We start from the raw sequence: 24,748 nt of genomic DNA on the forward strand, positions 1-24,748 counted from the left end.
TGACAACTTATATAAACTATTAACATTTCGTAAGGTTATATTTTTCATTATCCACTTATTCATTTTTGTATTCGAAAAATTTAACTATTAGATTTCTAGATAATTACAATTGTAATTAAATTAGGTTTATAAATACAGTTACTTTTAATACGTTAGGGAATGCACTGGCTTACTTGCTAAGTGTGAACCATTTTACATCATTATTTGAATGATCCTCTCCTTTATTCATTATCCTTAGCCACTTCTATTTATTCGTCCATGAAATGAGAGGTCCGACTGTTAAATATAACTTCGGTCTTCTTTATAGGAATTAAGGAAATTTTATTATTTGTAGCTTTCAAATATTACGAAGTGGTACTTTGGTACTTTTGCTTAGAGTTCTTGAGATGCAATCTGAACAAAAGTTGCCAAAGAGCTATTATAGAGTATACAATAGATCACACATGGATTCTAATTAAGTTTATATTGCGTTTTCGGGATGACTCTTTAGCAATTTTTGTTGTATATGCACTATTTCAGAAATTATGAATTTACATATTGTATTGTTCTACAAGTTAGATTGATATATTTGATTATTCATCAATTTATGTCAAGAGAAAAAAACTGTCCACTTCATGTTATAGACCTCTTTTTAATTAAAAAAATAGTAATAAATTAATTAACAATAAATTTTAATTTTCTTTATAAACCGCGCTTACCTAGTATAAAATAAATAGCAGCAACCCTATTTATTATAGAATAAAACCTAATTGAACTCAAAACAAAAAAACCTATTCCTATACTAATTTGACTATAAATCCTAACTAGACATGGATTAAAATATCAACTAATTTTAGTTTCCTACAATTTTGAATTGTTATTTCCAACAAAGTAAAAGTCAATTCATCAAAGAACCTGCTAAAATCTTAAAATTACCCTAAAATGTCATACTCAAACTCGTATCATTTATAAATAGAAATTATAACAATAGACCGACACTTCTTACTCATATCTTGCATACGCGCATCGGCGCATGACTATACAAGATCTCTCCTTGACCTTAGTAAATCCACTTTCTTGTTCTGCTACTAAATTTTAATTTGATTTAATTAGTTGAATGGTCCAGCACTAATATATAACAATATCAGTCGGTTTATGTATTGTTTTTGCATATGTTGAATTGAACCAACAAGTGCTTGATTGTCAACTGGGGGCTACATAATTAAATATTGAGTAGTTAAAACATTTAAAAGGTTGCGTAAACGTGTGAAATTTGACAAATATATAAGATGCTATATGGTATCATAACTAAAATTAAATTATAATGATCAACCATTAATAAGTATAAAAAAAATAAGTTTTACATGATTCAATTTGATTTTGGAGAGGAAGATCGATAAACAACCCATTATGGCATAAATAAAACAAAAAGAGTGTGAATTAGAAATAATACCTTGTAAACCATGACAATATTTCAAGAAAAGGTTTAACAAGTAATTCTCGCACATTTATTTCTTAATTTTTTTTTGTCCAAGTTGTCTGCGATTTAGAAATAGTGAATATTATCATAGGTGAAGGTAGAGTTCAAAGCTTATGCATTCGAGATTTTAATTTTTTAAGTTATTGAATTCTAAATTAATTAATACGATGCATATTCGATATATTTGTTAAGATAAATATAAAATTTGTATCAAACTATTTGGCCAAACCAACCCCTAGTACTATGACTAAAAAGAAAACGTATACTAAAATTAGATAAGCAGAGAATTAGTCTATTCATACAGTTCTGACCGACTTTGAGAACCTTCAATCAAAAATAGAATATTTGTGGCTGACCAAATAATTTGTGACTCGCTCAAATATCAGTTGCCACGTACGTTATGCAAAGCAAAGGGGGCCAATGTCGGCAAAAAATCAAGCTACGGCCATTAGTGTTAATACAGCTGTTTATTTGTTAAATGATTAAATCTAATGGAATATGTCCGAAAAAATCAATTAAGTCACTGTCATTAGGGGTCAAACAGTTGTTTATTTGCAATATCGGGCGATGAAAACAGTTTGTGGTTGAAAATTAAAGGACAGTTTCCTGGTAATTAATCGGCATAACCAAAAGTGTAACCATCTATCATATTTAGTACTGTAGGATTTAATTGGATTGGCTTCAATAATTGATGTACCCCTTTTCACAACTTATAATAACAAGGAACTCATCCAATTATTTAGCTAGTGTGACCAAACCACATAAACAAGTACTCCTGCAGATTTGTACTCTAAACTGTTTTTCCAGAATGAAGCATATGGCAAATATATCAACTTACTTCCTTCTCATTGCTGCTGTTTTTCTAGGTAATAACTACACACACAACACATGTTTTTTCCGTTGTTGATTTCTACTTACAACATACATACGCATATAGACAGACAGATAATTTCTCCTGTTTTATTTACCGATCTTCAACTGTGGATGATTAAGTTAGACGGAAGGAAATGGATAAGGATCTTCTTCAGTTAACTCTCTTGTTTCTGTTTAGTCCTTTTTGTGTTCAAAACAGTTTTTATTTCTACAACTCTTTTTGAAAAGCAAAGTTTAGAAAGCTAGATCAAAAAAGACTCGTAGGTTTCTATTGTTGTCTTGGATCTATCCACAATTAATCTTACGGATCTACAACTGCAACAGGATTTGAAAAAGGAATTGATCGTGACTTTGAACTTGTTCTTTCCATATTGACCTTGCTTATAGTTAATGGCGTTAAGACGAGATTTTAATTTGCTGGCCTTACTAGGAAAAATACGAAGTTTTCTATTTTGAGTGATGCTTCTTAATTGTTAATTGAATGATATTGTAATGATATAGTATACATTTTTCTGTCTAAGGAATCCATGCCAATCCTCATTCCATCGAGAAAAGTCATCTAACGATGAGTCATGTAGAGATTCAATGAAATTGATTATGGTTTTGTATTAAGTATCTTTTTCTTTTCTTGCACGTAGTTGGAACGATGATACCATTGGCGATGGCACAAACATGCTACCAAATACACCCAGAAATATTGTGCGATGAAGGCAAAGTTGAACCGGCATGTTTACCTTTCTGCAATAATAAATTTGGACCCTCCGCTGGTGGACAATGCATTGAACAAATTGGCTTTAATGGTCCTTTTTGTGCATGTGATTATCCTTGCTAGTCATGACTTTCTTCACTCTAATTTCTTCTACCAATAAAGTACTATATGAAAGCAGTTACATGTAGTTTTCGTTTAGATGATCTGATGATATATAATGTAAAGTTCTTTTACGCAGTCGGAATATAAAAGTAAACTCTGAATTAACGATTTTTTTTTTTTTTATGAATTGTTATATGTAATTATTATTTAGGTGATTTGGTAGTGCTAAAAAATATTTATATTGTCAGTTTATAAAAGCTTTAATTGATCTTATTTATGTATAATACTTTTTCTGTACTCTGGTTGTTTTTAAATGGAATAACAGAATCATTCTTTGATGTTTGTTCTTTTAATTTGGTTCCCTATATAATATTGTTCTTCTAGTCCAATATTTTCTAATTTTTCAAAAGATTGTGTGCAAAAGTTACCCTGGGTTCAGCTTAATGCATGTTATTAACTACTTGCTCGAAATTAATTTATGTTCTAGATAAAGTAGTACATCTTGCAGTTTTTAGTTGGAGAAAATAATAATGTGGAAGTATTTAAGATCACACATAGGAGAAAATAGTATGAAGTATTGAATAAAAAAAAAATTGAGAGGAAGAAATAGTTAAACAATAGTATATAAAACAAACAAATTGAGTTAAACAATAGTAATACAAAACCGGAGAGAAATTATGTATGATATTGGTGGAAATTGAACTGGGACTTTCTGAATATAGTATATAAAATTAATCCTTTGGAACTATATACGTTCATTTTTTTAAAATTAGTTTTAGGTCATTCTCGTCCACATTATACAACTTTAGATAAATGAAGGAATTTCTAAATTCATAATGATTTACTACCTTTTATAAACAATAGTAATACAAAACCGGAGAGAAATTATGTATGATATTGGTGGAAATTGAACTGGGACTTTCTGAATATAGTATATAAAATTAATCCTTTGGAACTATATACGTTCATTTTTTTAAAATTAGTTTTAGGTCATTCTCGTCCACATTATACAACTTTAGATAAATGAAGGAATTTCTAAATTCATAATGATTTACTACCTTTTTTCTTTATAACTATGGTGTTTGAATCAGTTTTTGTATTTGAATTATTTTTAATATCTGCTACATTCCACTAAGAATGATATCGAGTAATTTCGATCCGTCCAACGAGGCTTAAACAAATTAGAAGGAATAACCTACTTTATGTAAACTACTTCCATCATTAACTCATGGATACTTAGTGAATGGTCAATTTCTAGCCAATAGATAACTGACAAGATGTGATAAATGATTAATAATCTTGGTCTAGATGAGACGAAACACGGAATCCAATTGGAACTGAAATTTATATGCCCCTGTATAAAATTGGTTATATATTTCATTTATCTCTATTATCCTTGAAAAGAAATTGATGTCGATTTGTAAATTACAAATCTTCCTTTTACGAAAACAAATAATTAATGAGATAAAAATTAAACTGAGCACGGTGCAACTCAAGTTAACAAATGGATGATTTTATTGAATATTGAAAATTACAACCAGTAGTGGAAAAGAAAATGATGAAGTATTTAGCAGAAATATAATACAATTCCACTGCTTTATTATTCTTCAGCTGTATGTGCTCATCTCTTGTATCTTTTTGGTCCTCCTCCTTAAGCCTTGAATTTAGGGAATTGAGCTGCAAAAGTTTTAAAAAAACATTTAAAAGATGGAACCAATGTAGAACGTTTATTGTGCAATCGACAATTCGACATGTTATTCAAATAAAGTTTATATGGTTAAAAGATAACGTATTATAAACTCACGAGTTTTCAGAATTTAAAAAGATTATAAAACAATTTTATAGAAGAACAAAAGTAAGACGTTTAAAAGAGAGAGAAAAGACGGTTTAGAGAAGAACTTTTATGATCATTAAGGGGTGGTCTGGTTCAAAACAAGGTTATAATCCTGAGATTATAACAAGAATTATAACTAGGATAGATAATCCAGCTTCTATATGGGATAGATAATTTCATGATTTTGTTATGAATTTTATCTTCGTTTTAGCTAATATCCACAACTAAACGGCCCCTTGACTATTAAATATAATGCTATTTTCGTAACGAAAAATGTACGAAAACTTTAAAAGACAGATAATATGGATGGAAATAATTACCTACGAAGTCCTTCCTGGAGCAGTCTTCATCACACTTCACCTCACAAAAGGTATAACCTTGGCCTTGTTGAGAGCATTCTTGGTGACAAGTGTTGTAGCAATCCTTGTACTCTTCTTCTGTGGCTTCAACCTTGGAGACGGACACAGCTGTTAACACAACCATGCACATCAGAAACACTGCAACAAGCTTTTTGGCCTCCATTTTTAGTTTTTTTTTTTTTTTTTTTTTTCTTGTTGTAAGATTTTGTTTTTGTTTTTATTGCTTGTTGATTTTACAGTGTTTCCTTGGACGATTTGGTAATGGCCATGGCTTAGGCTATTTATAGGGCTTTGAACTCTTTTTCGTTTGAGAATAAACCTTAAAGTATGGAATAGTTTGTGGATTTCATGTGTTGTAGGACACTAATGGTTTTGCATAAATTAAGGTTACCCACTGAATGGTCATGAGACTCGTTACACATATTTTTTCTTTGTTAAATCAAGATATGTTCTTCACCACCGAAACAATATTAAAAGTATAAATTTCTTTCTATAACGCGGCTATGAATCAGTGTAGGCACACTTCAATTATTTTATCGGGTAATTACTACTTTTCACGATACAAATACTGAATAACTCTAGCCACCTATCAAGACACAGACATATCATCAGAAGAAATTACCTTATGTTTTTTTACCTCTACAAGTTTAAAAGTCAGCTTCAAATTTAGGATATAGTTAGGGTAGCCTTTTAGATAAAGAGAATGAAGTTTTAATCGGACTTCACCAATGTAGCCTTACTATCTTTATGTACAAGTGTACAACAAGCGTTGAGTAAAGCATGATCAATATTATACGCAACAACTCCTTCGGGAACATCCGATTAAAAAATAAATAAAAAATTGGTGATCTTTTCTTTATCGCTTTTCCTTTGGAAATGACTAAGTATTAGCTAAAAGTGCACGTGCCTAAAATACTCCTTCCGTTTTAATTTATGTGACATAGTTTGACTCGTCAGTCGAAACAAGAGAAAACGAGAGATTTTGAAACTTGTGGTCTTGACTTGTAACATTTATGTACTATGAGGCCAATTAAGCCTGTTAACCGGTTTGATCCGAACCGGACCGGTAATCGGTTATAGAACCGGCTGGTTTCCGGTTTAAAAATCGGAACGGGCCACCGATTCCGGTTTACCGGTTTCAAACTAGAAACCGGAACCGGACCGGTCCAAAACGTTAGAAAACCCCCTTTTTTTTGTATAGTATATATATATTATAGTATTTATTAGTATATTGTAGGTATATTTACATATGTTATATAAGTTTATAAGTAAAGTTTATATATTTACTGACTAACAGCATATATGTATATATATATTAAGTTATATGCTTAAGTTATACTACATATACCTAAAATATACTAAGAATATACTTATATATATCAATATACTTAGGTTATATAACTTTTATATATATATATATATATATATATATATATATATATATATATATGTTATTATATGTATTATAACTTAAGTTATTTTTAGCTTAAGTTTTTTCTAAGTTTATAAATTTCTATTTTATAAATTAAGTATATTTATATTATAAGTATATTCTTAGTATATTTTAGTTATTTTTCAAGTATATAACTTTCTAGTTTTTAATTTAAGTAGATGTATATTATAAGTATATTCTTAGTATATTTTAGGTATATTCCTAACTTAATATAAGTAAAAATATGAACACAAGTAAATAGAAGAAAGCTCAATAAACCATATATTTTATTCATTCATGGATAACATTTATTTGCAAGTTGTAGTTTTTTTTAACTTGCAAATAATTCATGAGTTACAAAAAAATAGTAGAATAATAAAATAAAAAAGTGTCAATCATTTGGCTAATATCCGCCATATCATATTTGGCCATGGAGATATCTTCAAAGTCTTCCATTTGGTCCACTCCACTTGCTACCAAATCTTCAATCTCTTCCTCTTTGCCTTCCACCGCTTCTAAGTTTTGGTTGCATCGCTTTGATTTAATTCAATCGCGAATGCACACTAGTACTTACAAGCTAAATCCGGATAATGAGAGTCTATGGTCTCCAATTTGTTGTCTTCCTTGGCTAAATGCACTCTCCGAAGCCACGGTTGATATTTGAACCGTAAGGATATCTCGAGTCATTCTTGAAAGTATCGGATGACTTACCTTGTATCTCTTCCACCATGCTAAGACGACCAAATCATCTAGTTCCTTGATATCCACATTTTGCTACATCAAATAAAGGTGATATTCATCAAAGTTTGCATTATAAGAAGGAGTTGGATGTGAATGTAAAACTTTTAAATGCGACAAACCCGACAAGCCCTTTTTGCTACTTTGAGAAGTAGTAGGGCGTGGAGCAACGGGTGTAGCATTTTCTTCCAAATTAGAATAATGACTAAAAAAATTTCTAAACTTGGCATCAATCGCGAGCTCGGCGTCAGCTAAAGATGGTTCAACTTCCTCTTCAACTTCTAAAAAGGTATAAATTTGATTAACCAATGCTCTAGTATAAGACATTTTTAAACAAGGATTTAAAAGAGAACCCAATATAAATAAAGTTGGGATGGGAAAAAAATACTTCTTAAATTTTGTTGTCATATTAAAAATAGCCGCTTGATAACCGGATTTATTTTTATACTCTTGTAAAACTCTAGCTATTTCCGCTAAGTAGGCTAAAATTCCGGTTACCGTGGGATAGAATTGTCTAGAAAAAGCAAGAGTTGCATTATAAAAAAATTCTAAGAGTTCAACACATTCCTTAATATCTTCCCAATCGGTAATATTTAACCAATCATCACTATTCATATTAAAATGGCTGTGAACTTGTTGTATGGGAATCCTATAATCATATGCTTATTGTAACATAATGTAAGTGTAGTTCCACCTAGTGTCAACTTCTACTTGAATTTTCCTAGGTCTAAGGCCATTTTCCACACAAGAATTCTTAAAATCTCTTAGTTTTGCCCTATTATCATTACAAAAAAGAAACGCAACTGCATTTCTAACTTTTTGAATAGAATTTTCAAAACACTCAAGACCATCTTTAACAATCAAGTTTAAAATGTGACAACTACATCTCACATCAAAACTATTTTTTAGCGGAGGGTTTAATTCCCTTTTTAAAAGACCAATCGCCTTTGTATTATTAGAAGCATTATCTAAAGCAATACAAAGTGTTTTTCTATAAATGTTAAAAAATCTCATAATAGTAGATATTGAATCCGCTAAAAAATTTTCATCGTGACGACCTTTCCCTTCATCATATAAAAAAGCTATAATTCTTTTTTGCATCACTCAATTATCATAAACCCAATAACATGTAATAGCAAAAAAATCTAACTTGTTAAGACTAAGAACCAAATCGGCGGTAAGAGAAACACTACAATTTAAAGAATTAAATACATGGCGCAAATAAAATCTATATTTTTTATACAAATCTATAGCATCCGCTCTACAAGTACTTCTAGGAATACCCTCAAATAACAGATTATAACAACGTTAAATATAAGTAACAAACCCCAAACCCGAAGGAAAGGAAAATGGTAGAGCATCAAAAGCAACCATTTTAGTTATTTCTACACACTTTTTTTTTTCTTGTCATACTTAAAAATTTTACCGGTTCGTGAGTCTATTGTCATTTGAATACCCCCAGATTTGAACCTGTTTGCTCTCCCCAAACATCCTTATGTTTACTTTTCATATGATTTATTAGTGTACCCGTTCCACCATCCTTACTAGTTTGTTGCTTAAAAACAAATACTTGTCTACATATATTGCATGTAGCTGTTTGTCTTTCCTTATTCTTAGTCATAAATCCCTAGATTTTAGCGGTTGGCTTACGAGTTCTTGGCGGTTTGCTTTGTGTATGTGATTGTGCAGGACCTGTATCTCCTATGGGATTTTCAGGGGGTTGTGTTTCATCATCAATTTTATTAAAAGAGTTGGTATAATGTTGTTGCATTGCCTCATGATCTAAAAGTGGATTATTTCCACCAACATCAATACCTAAATTAGGTGTTTCGTTCATAAATGTTTCCTCATTAAACCCACTCCTAACAATACCACTACTACCGGCACCATGTCTAAATCTCTTCACCATTATTAAATAGAATTAATTTAAATCACACTCAAATAAATCACAAGAAATAAATTGCTAGAATTAAATAGCGAAAAATAAAGATAGAGTTGAAACGAAGGTACCAAATTGCCGGACTAATTTTCAACAAAGTGAAGGCGGCTAGAATTGTAAATCCACCAAAGCTACTTTGGATTGTTGCAAAATCACCAACTCCACCAACAATATTATAATTGCAAAATTAATAATTGAAACTAGAATAAAACTTTATAATATTTAATTGAGAGAAATTTAAAGTGGCTAATTATTGCAAAGTAGCTATAATTGAGAGAAATTGAGAGAAAGAGAAGAGTGAATTGGTGTGGATTAAAATTGGAAATGAAGAGGGATTTATATAGGGGTGGGGGATGGGTTAAAGTGTAAAAAAAAAAAAAAAAAAAAAAAGTTTGGGGGGGTTGGGGGACCAAAAGTGGCGTTTGGAGCCGTTGGCAACGGCCATTTTTGCAAAATGGACGGTTGCCCAACGGTCCAGCCCACACAGTTAACGGCTACATTTAAAAAAAATATATATATATTTTGATCGGTTTAACCGGTTCCGGTCCCAAAAAATCAAAACCGGACCGGTAGGTTTTAAACGGTTAACAGTAACCGGTAAACCGGTTCCACCGGTTCCGATTTCGGTTCCGGTTCCACTTTTACCGGTTTGAACCGGTAAAACCGGACCGGTTGCCAGGCTTAAGGCCAATAACATTCATGTAGTCATTCTCGTTAAGGGTAAAACGAGAAGTTTATTAGTATTACATATTTTTAAATATAAAAATATATCTCTTTCCGGAACAAACTAATGAAAAATTTGTGTCGCATAAGCTAGACGTTAGTATAAAGGGAGTAGTAAAAAGTATGACAACAAACCAAAACATTTGTTGACGAACTTTTCCATACAACGACTTGAGTAGCGGCTTACAATTTTTCCAATATTGGAAGACAAGCTAAACCTTTTCAAACCAATAATACTACAAACGGAAGATCACCTAATTAGGTAAACAGTTGTCAATTAAATAGATTATAAAGTCCCCGTAACCATTCCTAAGAGCAGCTATTAACCAACCATTCATTAGTTTAAAAGTTGGCCAACAAAAATACCTATCTTTTCTTGTTCTTTTATGCTAAAAACTTGCGTATATAAACCCCAATACCCTGTTCTTGCTCTGCACTCAAACCTCATTAACAAAAAGATACAACAAATCGTCTTTTTCTATTTCTCATTTAGCCTCACATTAAGAAAAATGGCATCCAAAAACAATGTGATGGCTCTAGTAATGGTTCTGATTGTGGCCATTTCTTGGAATGGAGCTTTAGCTCAATCAAGCTGCATGACTACACTAGTAAGCTTGTCCCCATGTTTGAACTATGTTACTGGAAATTCATCAACTCCATCTTCATCTTGTTGCACATCACTATCTGGTGTTGTCCAATCCAATCCTCAATGCCTTTGTACGTTGGTTAATGGTGGTGGTTCTAATCTTGGCATTACCATTAATCAAACTCTTGCTCTAGGATTACCTAAAGCTTGTAATTTACAAACTCCTCCAGTGAGCCGGTGCAACGGTAAGATAAACTCTTCAATTTTTTTAATTCCACTAGCTATTGAATACTGATTTAACTTATATACACTGACAGCGTAAATAATTTTTCCAGTATTAATATAGTTTACTTGTTATAGCAGATTCTCTGCTTTCGTTTCAGGATTACTACTTCCATCTATTATAGATATTCACTCGTACCTGATTATCATCTTTTAGGTGACTTTGTCAATCTGCAGAAGTTAAACTTGCTATTGAAGTGTTTTTTAACTTCTATATTTAATAGTGTAGAAGAATTTTTGCACTATCATATCAGGATAACTATTGGTAACCCTCCATTTAAAGCGGGATCAATAACATAAAAAATAAGAGAGCTAATCTGCTATAATATGTTAAAATATATCGATAGTGGAAAAAAATACCCTGCTGTCAGTGCATATAAGTGAATTCTTTAAAACATTTACGTATTAAATGAACTAACTGATTGTTTTGTACATTTAAAAAACAGCTGCAAATGGACCAACTGCTTCAGCTGCCGTACCACCAAGTTCTCCTGCAGGTTCAACTACCCCATCTGATTCTACTAATGAAATCCCAGCAACTCCATCAGGATCAGGTACTTCAAAAAAAATCTTTTTCTCATATCTTCTAATATTGAGATGAAATTGTGCACTATAGATTAGTGAACTGAATCTTAACATGTTACCTGCCTTATTTTTTAGGTTAATAATCCTACTCATAATGAATAATTAGTCGTACTTATCTTTTAGTTGACTTGATACCATGCAAAAAAAATTACTTTCAGTGTACGTAAGTCAAACTCAAATGCAAATGCTTTAATTGATGCAGGTACTACAGGCTCTAAAACAGTGCCGTCAACACCTGGATCCTCTTCATCAGCAGCAGGAAGCAACTCAAGAATTTCTATCAATTTTGTTGGATTCCTACTCTTTGTTGCATCATGTGCTTTGACTACCAGGGGATTCTGAGTTTGGGGGAAAAAGCCATTTTTATGTCAATGTTGTATTAATAGAACAGTATTCCATAATATTATTGTTATTATTCTTTTGGTTCCTCTGTTTTAGTTGGAGTGTCACGCTGGTTGTAATTTACCCATACCTATATTATTTATTGTGGCTTATTTTTGAGTAATTCTCGGGATGGTTTTTTATTTTTCCTTTATGTTCTTGGCAAATGTGGCTTTATAACCATAATCTAATTCAATATTGGATGAACATCACCTCTTAAGGTTTGCAATTACTCATAAAACTTGATCATACAGAGTCAGAAGTGCATATATATGAAAGACACCTATTATGTATTCATTAATTTGATGTAAACACTAGACATGAAAAAAATACTCTGTTGTTTTGATTATGGAAAAGTCAGCTATGTATCTGCCTCAATCTAACTACCTAAGCACTGCCAATTGTAGCATGACTTTGCATTTTTAATTGGCATAGTTAATTAGTTCCTTGATGTAACTAAGTTTACCGGTTTTGAATTGGCTTACAATTTACAATTATAACTGTCAGCGTCTCGCCAGACCTTATGAGGTTTGAACGCTGTATTAAAACCTTCACTTCAGTTCCTATTGGGAAACTTTCTCTTTGTTCTTAAATCAAGCTTTCCAACTCTGTGCCTTAAACCAGTTTAGATATGGACAGTGGTGACTTGTACCTTAATTATACTTCCTGTATTTGGTTTCGACATAGTTATGTTATTCTTAGTTATGCCTTTGTCCTGATTATGTTATTCTTGATTATGTCTTGGTTTGGTTAGGGATAGCACTAATGTATTAATGTACCAAATGCCTTTTATATATAAAATTATTGAACTGAAAATGCCATAGGTCTTTCTGTTTCTTACCAAAGTCTTTTTTTTTTTTAACCTAAGAGTTTAATTTATATAGATCGACACCGTAGAGAAATACCTAACCTAGAAAGAATTCAACTTATATACACTGATCAGATAACTAGTTTTATGGAATAGCCTAATTTGTAACTTAACTTTACAAAAATGAATGTGTTAACCCTGTGCCCAATATTATGAAGTACTTAATCAAATGAGTATTTTATAAAGAAGAGCTCGCCAGGAAGTACTAAGTACTATAAATACCTTTTGGGGAGGAACAGTCGGATAAGTGGGACTGTTGGGGTAAATCAGAAAAGTTTTTAGCAGAGTTGAAAGATAAGAGATTCATTAATTAATAATTGGCTCATGTTTTCATCATTTGGGATATAGCTCAATTAATTTAATAGATATTTGTTAGCGATCTCAATTAACGATGACACAAGCGGAATTAAGATTTGAAGTTTATAGGTTTGGATATTTTTCAAAAACCCGTAGTTCATTTTAGCTATTGAGTTCACAATTGATGAATTTCCTAATACAAACATAGAATTTAAACAAAAATTATTGAGTCCATCTCCCGCTAAACTATAGATCGAACCTATCTTATTTTTGCACAATGGTGATAAATTTTTCCATTAAAATTGAATAATAACCAAATTATAAGAGGTGTTAAAGACAAAAGTTTGTTTTGAATTATGAACAGACTCTGAAAAATGACCTTTAGCCTCCAAAAAAGGGCGGCCCACACGTGATTATTGGTTCTCTTATCACCGGCCCATGCATATAGGTTCCCGAAGTAGAGAGAATCTGCCGACCTATCAAGTTTGACTAAGCCTTTGATCGGTATTTAAAGTGCTTTTTTTGCACGGATTGCCCTTCGTTTGGGGTGGTCTTTAAATTTTGCCCTTCAAATTTGTGATCTTTAAATTTTACGCTTCGTATTTGTGGTCTTTAAATTTTACCCTTTGCTTGGAAAGATGAGCGAATACATGAAGTTACGGGTTCGAACCCCGCTCGGGCATAAAATAAAAAAATAATTTCGTAAGGAAGGATTTGGGGGAGTGTATGCGGATCCGGCGCCTGAATCTTTAAGAAAAAGTTAAAGTTATGCGGATCCCGGCATAACTAAATGTATGCCCTTCAAGGCAAAGTACGCCCCCTCGTGGACTTTTAGTTAAACATAACTAAAAGTCGCGGAGGGGGCATACAAAATTTAAACTTTGCCTTATAAGGCAAGGCGTAGTTACTCATAATGTGGTTTTGGACAAAAAAAAAGTTACGTAGTTTATAAAGATGCTTTAAGGATTAATTGGCTCGAAATATGGACTTGAAGTGATGCGCTTTGTTTAGATTCTAAAGAGTGTACATATTTGAAGGTATCGGGAAGATATTACGTGGGAATTGAAAAAAGAAATTAAGTACATCAACGATTCAATATTTACATAGGTTTGTCTGGATGTTTGTAACTACGTTCTAACACGACAAGTGGTTAAAAAAAAAATGCATATATATGCTTCAAGACAAAGTTTGCCCATAAGGCATAAGTATGCCCTCATCGGCATAAGTTTGGTAATTCCTAAATAAGTTTATGCGATGGGGGCATACTTTTAATGGACAAACTTTTATGCGGATCCGGCATAAACTTGTGAAGGAATTATCAAAGTTATGCGGGCAAGCGCATACTTATGCTAAGTACGCCCATAAGGCATAAGTATGCGGTCGGCGATAACTTTGCTAATTCCTTCACAAGTTTATCTTAGATGGGGGCATAGCGAAATTTAAACTACGCCTTGCGAATTTTTTTTAAAATTTTGACGTTGTGGGGTTCGAACTCGAAACTCATGGGATTTAGCGAAGGGTAAAATTTAAAGATTTCAAATATGAGGGGCAAAATTTAAAGACCACCCCAAAAGAAGGGCAATTCTGCGAATTGCCCATTTAAAGTGAAGGCAGCTTTGCTGGGACAAGTTATACCGTTTATACTTTTTGTCCATATGCTTAAAGCCAAGAGTTATGATAGAAAAAATAGAATTCCACCTATTTTTAATTAGGGATTGCGCAATCAAAATTTGAATATAATTTTTTCTTTATATGAAACACTTTCTATTTTAATTAATGGACTTTATGTGGCGCGAATCTTATTTAATCGGCCGAAATACCTATATTGAATACCAAGTGGTAAAAAAAAAAAAGTTTATTTAGCATTATGTATAATTAAGTAAACAACCTATTATAATAAATTAAGTTTATTTCGCATTATGTATAATTAAATAAACAAACTACTATAATAAATTAAAGTACAATTCTAATATAAACGTTCTTAACACGATAGATAGATATTGCTAATGTACTTAATTTGTTTGTTTTTATTTATTCAACTTTTGATGGACAAAATTGTTCGATGTTAATATTCGTTAAAAATAATCAATATATTACGATCAAAATACGCATAATTGACCCGAATACCATAATTATATAAAAATCAAAACTGCAAAGATAACCTTCTCTACTCCGTGCAAGCTACTCCCTCCGATTCATAATAAGTGGTTTTTGGACTCATGCACACTCCTTAAGAAATTATTCACTCCTAGAAAATTAGAAGTGTTTTTACGAACTTACCCCTAATCAAATTTTACTACTTTCTAGAAGAAGAAAAGGTAATTAATAAATCTTGACTATTTAAATAAGGGCAATCTTGAGATAATCTGTCTAGAAACTTCTTGAAATTCTAAAATACCACTTATTTTGAAAAAATTGAAAAATCTAAAAAATCACTTATTATGAAACGAATGGAGTAAAAGAGAAGAAGCAAACGAAACTTTAGCAGTCATTATTGAAACGTGGAGGCTACAGAGTGGTATTTTCGCCGACGTTATATGCGTGATTGCGTGTTGTCAATTATTATTATTGTTGTAACATAAAGGCAGTCGAATGTAGAAAGAAAAACCAATAAATGCTTACACATGGATTCGCTCTAAAGCAGTAGGAAAAGTTGGTTACCCACATAATCCCATAAGTCTTAATTTTTGGCACCATCTTCCCCTTTATAAACAGCACACTTTGTCCTGTTATTTCCATCGTACACCACTGAATATTAAAAAAAACCTCCTAATTTATCTATCAGCAGCCAAAAGTGAGATTTTGAGAAGGAACTAATTAAATTCCAAGCACAATATTCAAGAAAATGAAGATGTTAGCTAGTGCAATCGTTGTGGTTATGGCTATGTTTTCAATGCAAGTTACTGGTCAATCAGATAATTGCCAACAAGTGATTGTTGGATTAGCACCATGTTTGCAATATATACAAGGAAATGCTACAACACCATCATCAGGATGTTGCACTCAATTGGCCACTATTGTGAAAAATCAGCCACAATGCTTGTGTGAAGTGATTAATGGTGGTGCTGCCTCATCTTTAGGAATTAGTGTTAATCAGACACAAGCTATGGCTCTTCCTAAAGCTTGTAATATCCAGACTCCCTCTGTTAGCCTTTGTAAAGGTAAGCTAAGTTCATTGAGTATACTGCTTTCTTTCTTCTCCTTTTTTGGTTTCAAACTCGGTATGTATTTGGTACATGAAAGTCATTTTCTCAAAGGATGTTTTGTATGTTTTTAAAAAAAAAAATATGTTTTATATGAGGATTTCATTTTCTTGATGTTTGATGATCACTTATCAGATTTTTTTTTTTTTTTTTTTGTTACAACTGTCTTAATTTTTAACTTCGTATTGCTTGCGCCAAACACAATTAAAGAGATAATATTTTTATTTTTTTTAGTAATATTCAAAATTTTCATCAAAAGACACTATTCACTTTGCTAATATTATTATTAGTTTTTGTTGTTTATTTTCATAACAAAGACACTTGCAGCATGAGATTTTCAGAGTTTCTAACTTGTTTTCTCTGTCAATATGAACATTTCAGCTACGACTCCATCTGGTTCTCCAGGGTCTCCTTCAGGTACGAATACAAATAAAACTTCTTTTTTTAATTGTTGTTGTATAATAATAAGAAAAAGCCTGATCTTTGTGAAATCTCCAACTTTTTGGATGTTTTATTCGCTTGATATAATTAACATTGTTGGCATTTGGCAGGTGGATCTAAGGGTCAGCCAAGTGGAAATTCAGGAAACACAGTCAAGCTGCCATACTCTCTCTTGTTTACCCTTGTAGTTGCAGCATCATTTGCCTCAGTGTTCACCTCCATTTGAGTTCCATTATTGCCTTGTTTGCAGTGTGTTTAGAGTACCTTGGAGTATGGATTTGGCACTATTTGGTTATTCTTTTTTATAGTTTTTGTTAAACTTTGTAATACACTACATTAAGGCAGAGCCTTTGATGTACTCTGTTAAATTTGAGCTGTATTAAGATTTGATCGAGATTAATTTAATTTCTAGTCGCGTTGGATAAACCTATATTTTTTACACGCCTAGTACTTTACTGCTGCTTGTAAGTTACAGTTACAAATTTACAGAATCGGATATATGACGGGTTCAATGGTCAACAAAACTTATTATTTTCCACTCGAACTTTACATATATATGGAAAAAATTGATCCATTTCCCTATGTTGTGACCCTCTCGAGTGAAATCTCCAAAACTTGTCGACACTGTTATATGTAAATATTTGATTTAAAAAATAAAAAAAAGATACGATTCCTCTATTTCAATTGTTCCGTTGATTACGTGCTTACCCATCACCTGCTTTGATCATGATGCAGCCGCGACAATCAGGTTGTTGCATTATGCATGCACATATAGTTGTCCCGTCCAAATTACTTGCAGATCTAATATGCTCCGAACTAAACAAATTCTATGGTAGAAAATGGTCGACGTATGATGAAATCAATTTGGTAATGCATGATGCATGACAATCATTTTGGACTCAAGTTGTCAGCGGCCCCGTATGTGCTATGTGCTGACATTAAACAAGTGCATAGCCAATGCATGACTAAAAAATATCATTATTAAAAGACAAACTGAAAATGGGTTGCCTCTTGCCAGGGTACAACATAAGCAGAGCCTAAGTGAATAATTTCTGATACCAAAAGAGGTGGGCATGTAGCAAAGTAAATACTATGCCTGAGCAGCAGCACTTCGACAGGCAAACAACAGTACGTAGAGAAACAGAACTACAGTCTTCATCAAAATGCTACCTTAACAATAACAAGAAGTTCCTAAGTTCAACGACAAATGTAAAAGCTCCAAAACATAAAACATAACAACACTAGATAATCACTGCAGTAGTAACTAGCAGTTTGGTCTTAAGACCTACAGACTGCATGTACTATAAAGACACTGAAATGAAACATAACGAGTGGTGCCACCAAGGTCAGAGCAACGAGAACAGCATCTTCAACATTCTTCCAACAGCTCCTAAAAGTGCTACACACAAAAAAGAAGTAAACATTTATAAGCAAAAATCATAGCACATCTAGCTAGATACCGAGTTATGGACAGCACCAAGATAGATAAAAACTTAGGAAGTCTTACCTTATCAATAACTAGATGATCAACCATCTCCAGAGGCAAGCTGAGTGGAATAAACTACTTAACAGGCATAATTGGACTCACAGGAGGAACGCTAAAAGGGAAGATACCAAAAACCAGGAACCGAAAAGGATACAACTAACTACAAATTCCCTTTCCCGATTTTCATTCCAAAAAACAGAAAATTGGTTAAAGGGAAAAAACTTCAAGAGGAAGAAGTAGGAGTTAGATCCTATTCAAAGTCAAAGAGAAGAAGAAATAACACAGACAAAAGGTATAATGACCAGCCAATTCAGGCATTCAAGGAATAGCAAGGACTCAGATAAACCAAATTATCCTATTCTAGTCGTGAATTTGAATCTACAAAGAGAGAGAGAAGGTTACGATGCAAGATTGGATGAAACGGCTAAGAGTTTGGTAACTGACTAGAACAGAAGTCTAAAGGGAAGTTAACTAATCTGGTAAGGTCTAAGATATATACAATATCTCTGACAAACAGAATCTCTAAAGGAACAATCCTATGACAAGTAGAACCAAGAATGAGAATTGATGGTTATGATGAAGTGATCTCCGGAGCATTGTCGATAGTTGAGCAACAACTTCTGCAACCTCTACAAAGAACTACAAGCTATCTATTAATTACTACAATAGGAGCATTGCACTCAACACCCAGTTTCTTCTTCCACTGATATATGCACAAGCGCACATAAATGCACGAACTTTGAATGTACCTGGAGACAGTTGACCATCCAGCCATTGCTCATATCGAATTTCCCTTAAAACAAACACTCTTACCAGGTGCTGAAACTTCACTACTGAACTAAAGCTGTTCTCTACCATGACAAACACTAAGCAAAACCATAACTTTCAAACTAAAGAGTAAAAACTGATTTATTCACCATTTGTACTTTCTACTATTACCCAATACGAAAACTACATAATCCCCTACTAAGCTGCTACTCAGCACTCCAACCACACATTCATCCATCTATAATTTCAAGGTTGAGCATGCGACGAAGAGTCTGTGTCGCAGAGTCAGTACTGTCAAATACAATTCCTGGAGAAGGACCACGCTCCCTGGTTGGGGATGCTGGTGCTGACTTGGCAACGGGACGTAAATCAATATCAGACGCTGAAGCAGGAAATTCAAGAGAGGCAGTCCTTTTAGGCCTGAGAGAAAATTTGGGCATGGGCAAAGAACTAGGGGAAGGAGAATTTGAATATGCTGGTCCCGCCCATAGTTCAGAAAATGGAAACTCATCATTCAAGAAAACCTCATTCCTAGAACCAACATCCACTTTGAGGTTAAATGGTATCGCAACCGTGCTACTTCTGCCTGGTTTTCTTGATTTCGTTTGATCTTCAGAGTAAGACTTAACAGTATTAACAGGCAGTGATGCTAAAGGTGATCGTGTTTTGGGAGACAAAGAACCCGAGGAGGGCCGTTTAGTGCCAGGTATCTTGCAAGACTTAGATTGGGTTTGAAATGAACCTGCTCGGGACTCAAAAGCCCGGCAATTAGGAGGTGAACCAAATGACTCAAATCGAGTAGGATCATGTGCCCTACTTCTCCCATAGTATTGATTCCGATGCTGAGCAACAACAATCATTTTCAACTGAGTTAACAACCAATTCAATCAAACTCCACTATAACTCACTATCTTATCGACAAGCCTGATGATCTAACAAGAAACAAAGAGGTCAAAGACTCGTATTGGGGCTTCTCAAACCACCAGTTTATCAGCAAATCAAAATCACTATCAATTTATCCAAACAGATCTTCCTCCAACATACACCTGTACGTAAAATTTATCCAAAAAGGAAGCAAACAGAGCAAAACGAAGAACATATCAGACGAATTTCATGAGATCAAAACAAATCAGTAAATTAAAATCATAACAACCAAAACAAAAAATGCAAAAAAACTTATAGCATCATATAACACAACTACCACATCTCAATTACATGTAAACCGACTTTGTACCAATACAAAAAACTAAATTATACTAAATTCCTTTTTTTTTTTTTTCTTTTTTGAGAAGGAAAATTATGCTGAAGGGTGAAGTGGTGGTTTTGAATTTAACACAATATGAATTTAGTAAATTATACTAAATTAATATTCTGTTGAATTCAAAACCACCACTTTACCCTTCAGTTTCTTCAGATCTATAAGCAACAACAAACAAGAACATACCCAGTGCAATCTCATGTTCAGATCTATAATCCAGTAACAAAATGGAAGTAAATAACAGTTATATTACATGAGATCAAAGTTGTAAATTTCATTTTGCAGTAAAGATTCAATAAAATTACCTGATGTCAGTAAGTATATAGTGAAGCAGAGTGTCTTGGAAGTGTGATTTAGGGTGAGATTTTTCTCCCTAACCTAACAAATTTTGTTTATTGAATATGAACAAGTAAAATACTACTACTACTACTACTAATTTGTATGATTATGTGCGCTCTTTGTATTATCGAGCCACCATAAATTCAGCCACTAAGCTTTTTTGAAACCTGAATCCCCGGATCTGAAATCAACTCAAAGTTGTATTTAAATTTCGTCACAGCTCCAGCGGCGTGTGGGTCATGTGTACTTTTGCCCTTATTTTGTAGTCGTTTGCACGTTGCAATTTCATGTCATGACATAAATTAGCGTTTAGTATTGTGATTTCATTTTATAGTTTCATATAATGAGATAAAAATCCAAATCATTCAAAAAAACATGATATCAAAAAATTTAAATATAAAATTTAACTCATAAGTTTATATTTTATAAAAAAAGACTTAAAAATTGGTAAATATTTTTAACAATTACTCCAACTAACTATTTATCAATCTCATTAACTTTTACCAACCTTTATTTATGTTCTATCTGTTTCCAAACACATTACCACATCAATGAATTAGCTGGCTTTTACAATAAAATGATTTTCAATAATGCTCATTATAATTTTTCAGTGAACAGACTATCAGCCAAACCTCTGTAAAATGAGTAACCAAATGACCATCATTTCCTTCTATAAGAATTGGGAAAGTTTTAATAGTTTTCACAATTTGTATGGTTTATATATCTAAAAGAAAAAATACATATTAAGAAATTCAAATGGCATGTCCAAACATAATTTCAAATCACGGTTTCATCTCATAGTTTCAAATCATGTCCAAACGGCTTATTTGTGCATGTCTTTAGTATATGCCCCTAGTAATTAAAAAAAATTGCTGAGGCATTAGCTTATATTTTCATATCGTAATATCTCACAAGTTATGCCCTAGCATAGAGTTTCTAAAGAACTCAGGGCTCGTTTGGTATGATGAATAAGTAAAAATACTTCTAGGATAAAATTTAGTGCCATCTTATCCTACATTTGTTTGGAATAAAACCCCGAGATAACTAATCTTGGGATTAGTTATCCCAGGATTATAGTATTATTTTATCCTACATTGAGGGGTCATTTGGTTTGAATACAAGTTATGATGGGATAAGTTATACTGAGATTATTTATGTTGGGATTAGTTATCCTGATATTATTTCTTATTGATTGTTTGGTTTGTTGTATTAAAAGTAACATGCATTGCCTAACTTTTACGAAAAAATTGTTTGTTTACAAAAATATCCTCCACCTTATGTAGTAGAAAAAGGGTTTTGAGAACCTCAGGGCTATTTTAGTCAATTTCTCTATTTTATCCTGGGATAACTATTCCACCCTCTGCTGGGTATAAGTTATCCCAGTACTATTTTTAATCCTGGGATAACTTATTCCACGATTAGTAACCAAATAAAGGATAAGGTGGTACTAAATTTTTATCTCATTACTATTTTTGCTTATCCATCATACCAAACCATCCTTGAGGATGGAATAACAGTCCCAAGATAACTAATCCCAAAATTAGTTATATCGGGATAACTTGTTTTCTAACCAAACGAACCCTTAAGCTAAATATAAGTTTAATTTTGAAAGGCAAAACGTAAAGACCGGCCCATTTAAGGGGCAAAAATTAAAGACCAACCCATTTGAAAGACAAACCGTGCAATTTCTTCTACAATTAGCCTGGGAGAATACCACATATACTCCCATGCATATTTGTTTAAAGAAAATCTTATAGAGTTATATATAGAAAAAACATATTTTTATGCCGGTTTAGTTCGACTTTCCTTTCTTAATACCAAACTAAGCCAAAGCAAATACTATATTTGATTCTTTTGAATTGGATTAATTCGATTTTTGAGTTTGATCCGATATTGGTTTGAATACTTTTGCACGTAGGAATGATATTTTCTTTTATTTCTTCAAATGTGACGAAAAGTCTATTTACACGCATTAAAAAAAAAAAAAAAATACACGCATTTGGTATTTATCGGTTAACTATAGGTGAGGCAAAAATGTATGCAGTGGAGACAAATATTTTGCATTCATTTCATTCATTTTTTTGCGCGGAGTGCCCTTCGTTTGGGGTGGTCTTTAAATTTTTACTTTTCATTTGAAATCTTTAAAATTTGCCCTTCGGCTAACACCCGCATGGGTTCCCAGTTGAACCCATATGCGCGATCAAAATTTTAAAAAAAAAATTCGCAAGAGCGAGTTTAAATTTCGCTATCTTTGGACCGGCATACTTTTGTTAAGGAATTACCAAAGTTATGCGGACCCCGACATCTGTACTGCCTTGTGGGCGGACTTGGCATAAGTATCTGCGAGCATAACTTTGATAATTCCTTCACAAAGTTATCTTGGTCCCTTAAAGTTGCGCCCATTAAAAGTATCTTGTAGGCATAACTTTGTGAAGGAATTATCAAAGTTATGCGGACCGTATCTATGCCTTATGGGGCGGACTTAGCGCATAAGTATGCGGGTCGTATCTTTGATAATTCCTTCTAAAATTATCCGGGTCCCGGCTTACTAAAGTTTGCCCGTTAAAAGTATGCCCCCGGCGTAACTGTGAAGGAATTATCAAAGTTATGCGGACCGACATACTTATGCCAAGTCGCCCGTAAAGCATGAGTATGCGGGTCCGGCGTATAAATGTGTAATTCCTTAACAAGTGTATCTTTGTTAGCGGCATAGCGAAATTTAAAGCTGCCTTGCGATTTTTTTTTAAATTTTGGCGTGGGTTCGAACCTAGAACCTATGGATGTTAGCCGAAGGGCAAAATTTAAACATTTCAAATATGAGGGGCAAAATTTAAAGACCACCCCAAAAGAAGGGCAATTCTGCGAATTGCCCCATTTCATTTGTATAAATGATGACAGCAGACGTGTTTTTATTTTTTTATTTTCGGGGGTTACATGTTACCTATTACTAATGTAGTTATCAAGTAACCCTATCCGTTAAGTTTTATGCGGAAGGTAAAGTTACCAAACTCTATCCATCAAAGTCCATGCGGATGGAAAAATTACCATTTTTTTTTTTTTTTTTTTTTTGTCTTTCATTGAAATTTAAATTATAATCCTCGTAATTTTCATTCGTTGCATTGATCACTAGGTCAGTTTCTTAAATGCCTACTGATTATATTCTTTATGTACTTTGTTTTAAGCTGATTAAATATTTTTTTTTTTAAAATGTTGGAGCAATCAGGTAAATTTTGTAAGTTTTGAGATGCGGAGGACAACATCTTTAAGATATTAATTGTATCCACAATGAACATTTGTTGTTGATATTGACAGTAAACCTCACGGGATACATCGAAGTATTCAAAACCTAAAAGCAGCAATTCCTGAAGATTTTCGTTAAGAGCTTCTCTTAACAACAATAACATACTCGGTGTAATTTCACAAGTAAAGTCTGGAGGTGTGGTGTGTACACATCCTTACCCTTATCTTTTGAAGATAGAGAAGCTGTTTCAAAAAACTTCTCTTAAAAGCAAAAGAATTCATTAAGAAAACGACAGTAAGAACGGAAGAATTCGTTGAGAAAATTGTTGAAAGAGTTGATTGGTTATAGTGTCAAAACAAGAAAGTTAAGATTTTGGATAGTATATGCCTACACAAATTGCCATGTATATTTCTCTCAGTGTCGTCTTTCCACACAAACTATGTCTCTTAAAAAAACTAGTGGCATTTGGCCTGTGCTAAGCCCAGGCCCAAACTAACATTAAAAATTATATTTTCAGTTATCTTTTTCATTTTCTACTCTTACTTTTTAATTTTTGTTACATCAATCGACAACTCTTCAAGATTTCTAAAATATTAAAGCATAGAAAATATTTGAAAGTTACGGGAGAACATTTTTTAGATTATATTTTAGATTTTAATTTCTTTTCAAATTAATGCATACACAATAGCTCTTTCATTTTCTATTTCTTGAAAGTTTTTGAGACTATAATCTCTAATTATCCACATTAAGCTTTATCATATGTAGAACTAATGTCATATGTTTTTTTGTTTGAATTAAACTCATATTATCTATAACACTTTTGTTTTTGCAAAAAAGAATATTAC

The 24,748-nt window shown here is 32.7% G+C and overlaps 4 protein-coding genes across 5 annotated transcripts; 2 read left to right on the forward strand and 2 right to left on the reverse strand.

Moving 5' to 3' along the window:
- Positions 1 to 4,640: 4,640 nt before the first annotated feature.
- LOC132054735 (major pollen allergen Ole e 6-like) lies at positions 4,641 to 5,599 on the reverse strand. The gene is made up of 2 exons (XM_059446703.1): positions 5,298 to 5,599; positions 4,641 to 4,820 (listed from the first exon to the last, which is right to left on the reverse strand). The coding sequence occupies exons 1-2, from the start codon at positions 5,497 to 5,499 to the stop codon at positions 4,795 to 4,797; spliced, it is 228 nt and encodes a 75-aa protein (XP_059302686.1). The 5' UTR covers positions 5,500 to 5,599; the 3' UTR covers positions 4,641 to 4,794.
- Positions 5,600 to 10,589: 4,990 nt separating this feature from the next.
- LOC132054737 (non-specific lipid transfer protein GPI-anchored 5-like) lies at positions 10,590 to 12,126 on the forward strand. Its single transcript, XM_059446704.1, has 3 exons — positions 10,590 to 10,999; positions 11,483 to 11,590; positions 11,824 to 12,126. The coding sequence occupies exons 1-3, from the start codon at positions 10,678 to 10,680 to the stop codon at positions 11,961 to 11,963; spliced, it is 570 nt and encodes a 189-aa protein (XP_059302687.1). The 5' UTR covers positions 10,590 to 10,677; the 3' UTR covers positions 11,964 to 12,126.
- Positions 12,127 to 15,812: 3,686 nt separating this feature from the next.
- On the forward strand, positions 15,813 to 17,241 carry LOC132054738 (non-specific lipid transfer protein GPI-anchored 5-like). The gene is made up of 3 exons (XM_059446705.1): positions 15,813 to 16,328; positions 16,752 to 16,787; positions 16,922 to 17,241. Exons 1-3 carry the CDS (start codon positions 16,013 to 16,015, stop codon positions 17,035 to 17,037), a joined length of 468 nt encoding a protein of 155 aa, XP_059302688.1. The 5' UTR covers positions 15,813 to 16,012; the 3' UTR covers positions 17,038 to 17,241.
- A 532-nt stretch (positions 17,242 to 17,773) lies between these two features.
- Positions 17,774 to 20,032, reverse strand: LOC132053073 (uncharacterized). 2 transcript variants are annotated; one of them, XR_009414075.1, is made up of 3 exons: positions 18,319 to 19,295; positions 18,017 to 18,210; positions 17,774 to 17,977 (listed from the first exon to the last, which is right to left on the reverse strand). XR_009414075.1 is itself a non-coding variant. In XM_059444904.1 (2 exons), exon 1 carries the CDS (start codon positions 19,923 to 19,925, stop codon positions 19,296 to 19,298), a length of 630 nt encoding a protein of 209 aa, XP_059300887.1. In that variant the 5' UTR covers positions 19,926 to 20,032; the 3' UTR covers positions 17,774 to 18,210; positions 18,319 to 19,295. The 2 variants fall into 2 exon arrangements, 1 of the variants encoding a protein (XP_059300887.1); XM_059444904.1 differs by having other exon boundaries at positions 17,774 to 18,210; positions 18,319 to 20,032.
- Positions 20,033 to 24,748: the final 4,716 nt, after the last annotated feature.

Source organism: Lycium ferocissimum, chromosome 4, assembly GCF_029784015.1.
Source record: "Lycium ferocissimum isolate CSIRO_LF1 chromosome 4, AGI_CSIRO_Lferr_CH_V1, whole genome shotgun sequence".
Lineage (NCBI taxonomy): Eukaryota > Viridiplantae > Streptophyta > Magnoliopsida > Solanales > Solanaceae > Lycium > Lycium ferocissimum.

Excerpts from the sequence above, each read along its gene's own strand:
- LOC132053073 (XM_059444904.1), bottom strand. The coding sequence starts at position 19,925 with ATGATTGTTGTTGCTCAGCATCGGAATCAATACTATGGGAGAAGTAGG.
- LOC132054735 (XM_059446703.1), bottom strand. The coding sequence starts at position 5,499 with ATGGAGGCCAAAAAGCTTGTTGCAGTGTTTCTGATGTGCATGGTTGTG. Across the intron at positions 4,821-5,297 it reads CTCCAGGAAGGACTTCGTAG|CTCAATTCCCTAAATTCAAG; the intron begins GTAATTATTTCC and ends AAACTTTTGCAG.
- LOC132054737 (XM_059446704.1), top strand. The coding sequence starts at position 10,678 with ATGGCATCCAAAAACAATGTGATGGCTCTAGTAATGGTTCTGATTGTG. Across the intron at positions 11,000-11,482 it reads TCCAGTGAGCCGGTGCAACG|CTGCAAATGGACCAACTGCT; the intron begins GTAAGATAAACT and ends TTTAAAAAACAG. Across the intron at positions 11,591-11,823 it reads AGCAACTCCATCAGGATCAG|GTACTACAGGCTCTAAAACA; the intron begins GTACTTCAAAAA and ends TAATTGATGCAG.
- LOC132054738 (XM_059446705.1), top strand. The coding sequence starts at position 16,013 with ATGAAGATGTTAGCTAGTGCAATCGTTGTGGTTATGGCTATGTTTTCA. Across the intron at positions 16,329-16,751 it reads CTCTGTTAGCCTTTGTAAAG|CTACGACTCCATCTGGTTCT; the intron begins GTAAGCTAAGTT and ends TGAACATTTCAG. Across the intron at positions 16,788-16,921 it reads TTCTCCAGGGTCTCCTTCAG|GTGGATCTAAGGGTCAGCCA; the intron begins GTACGAATACAA and ends GGCATTTGGCAG.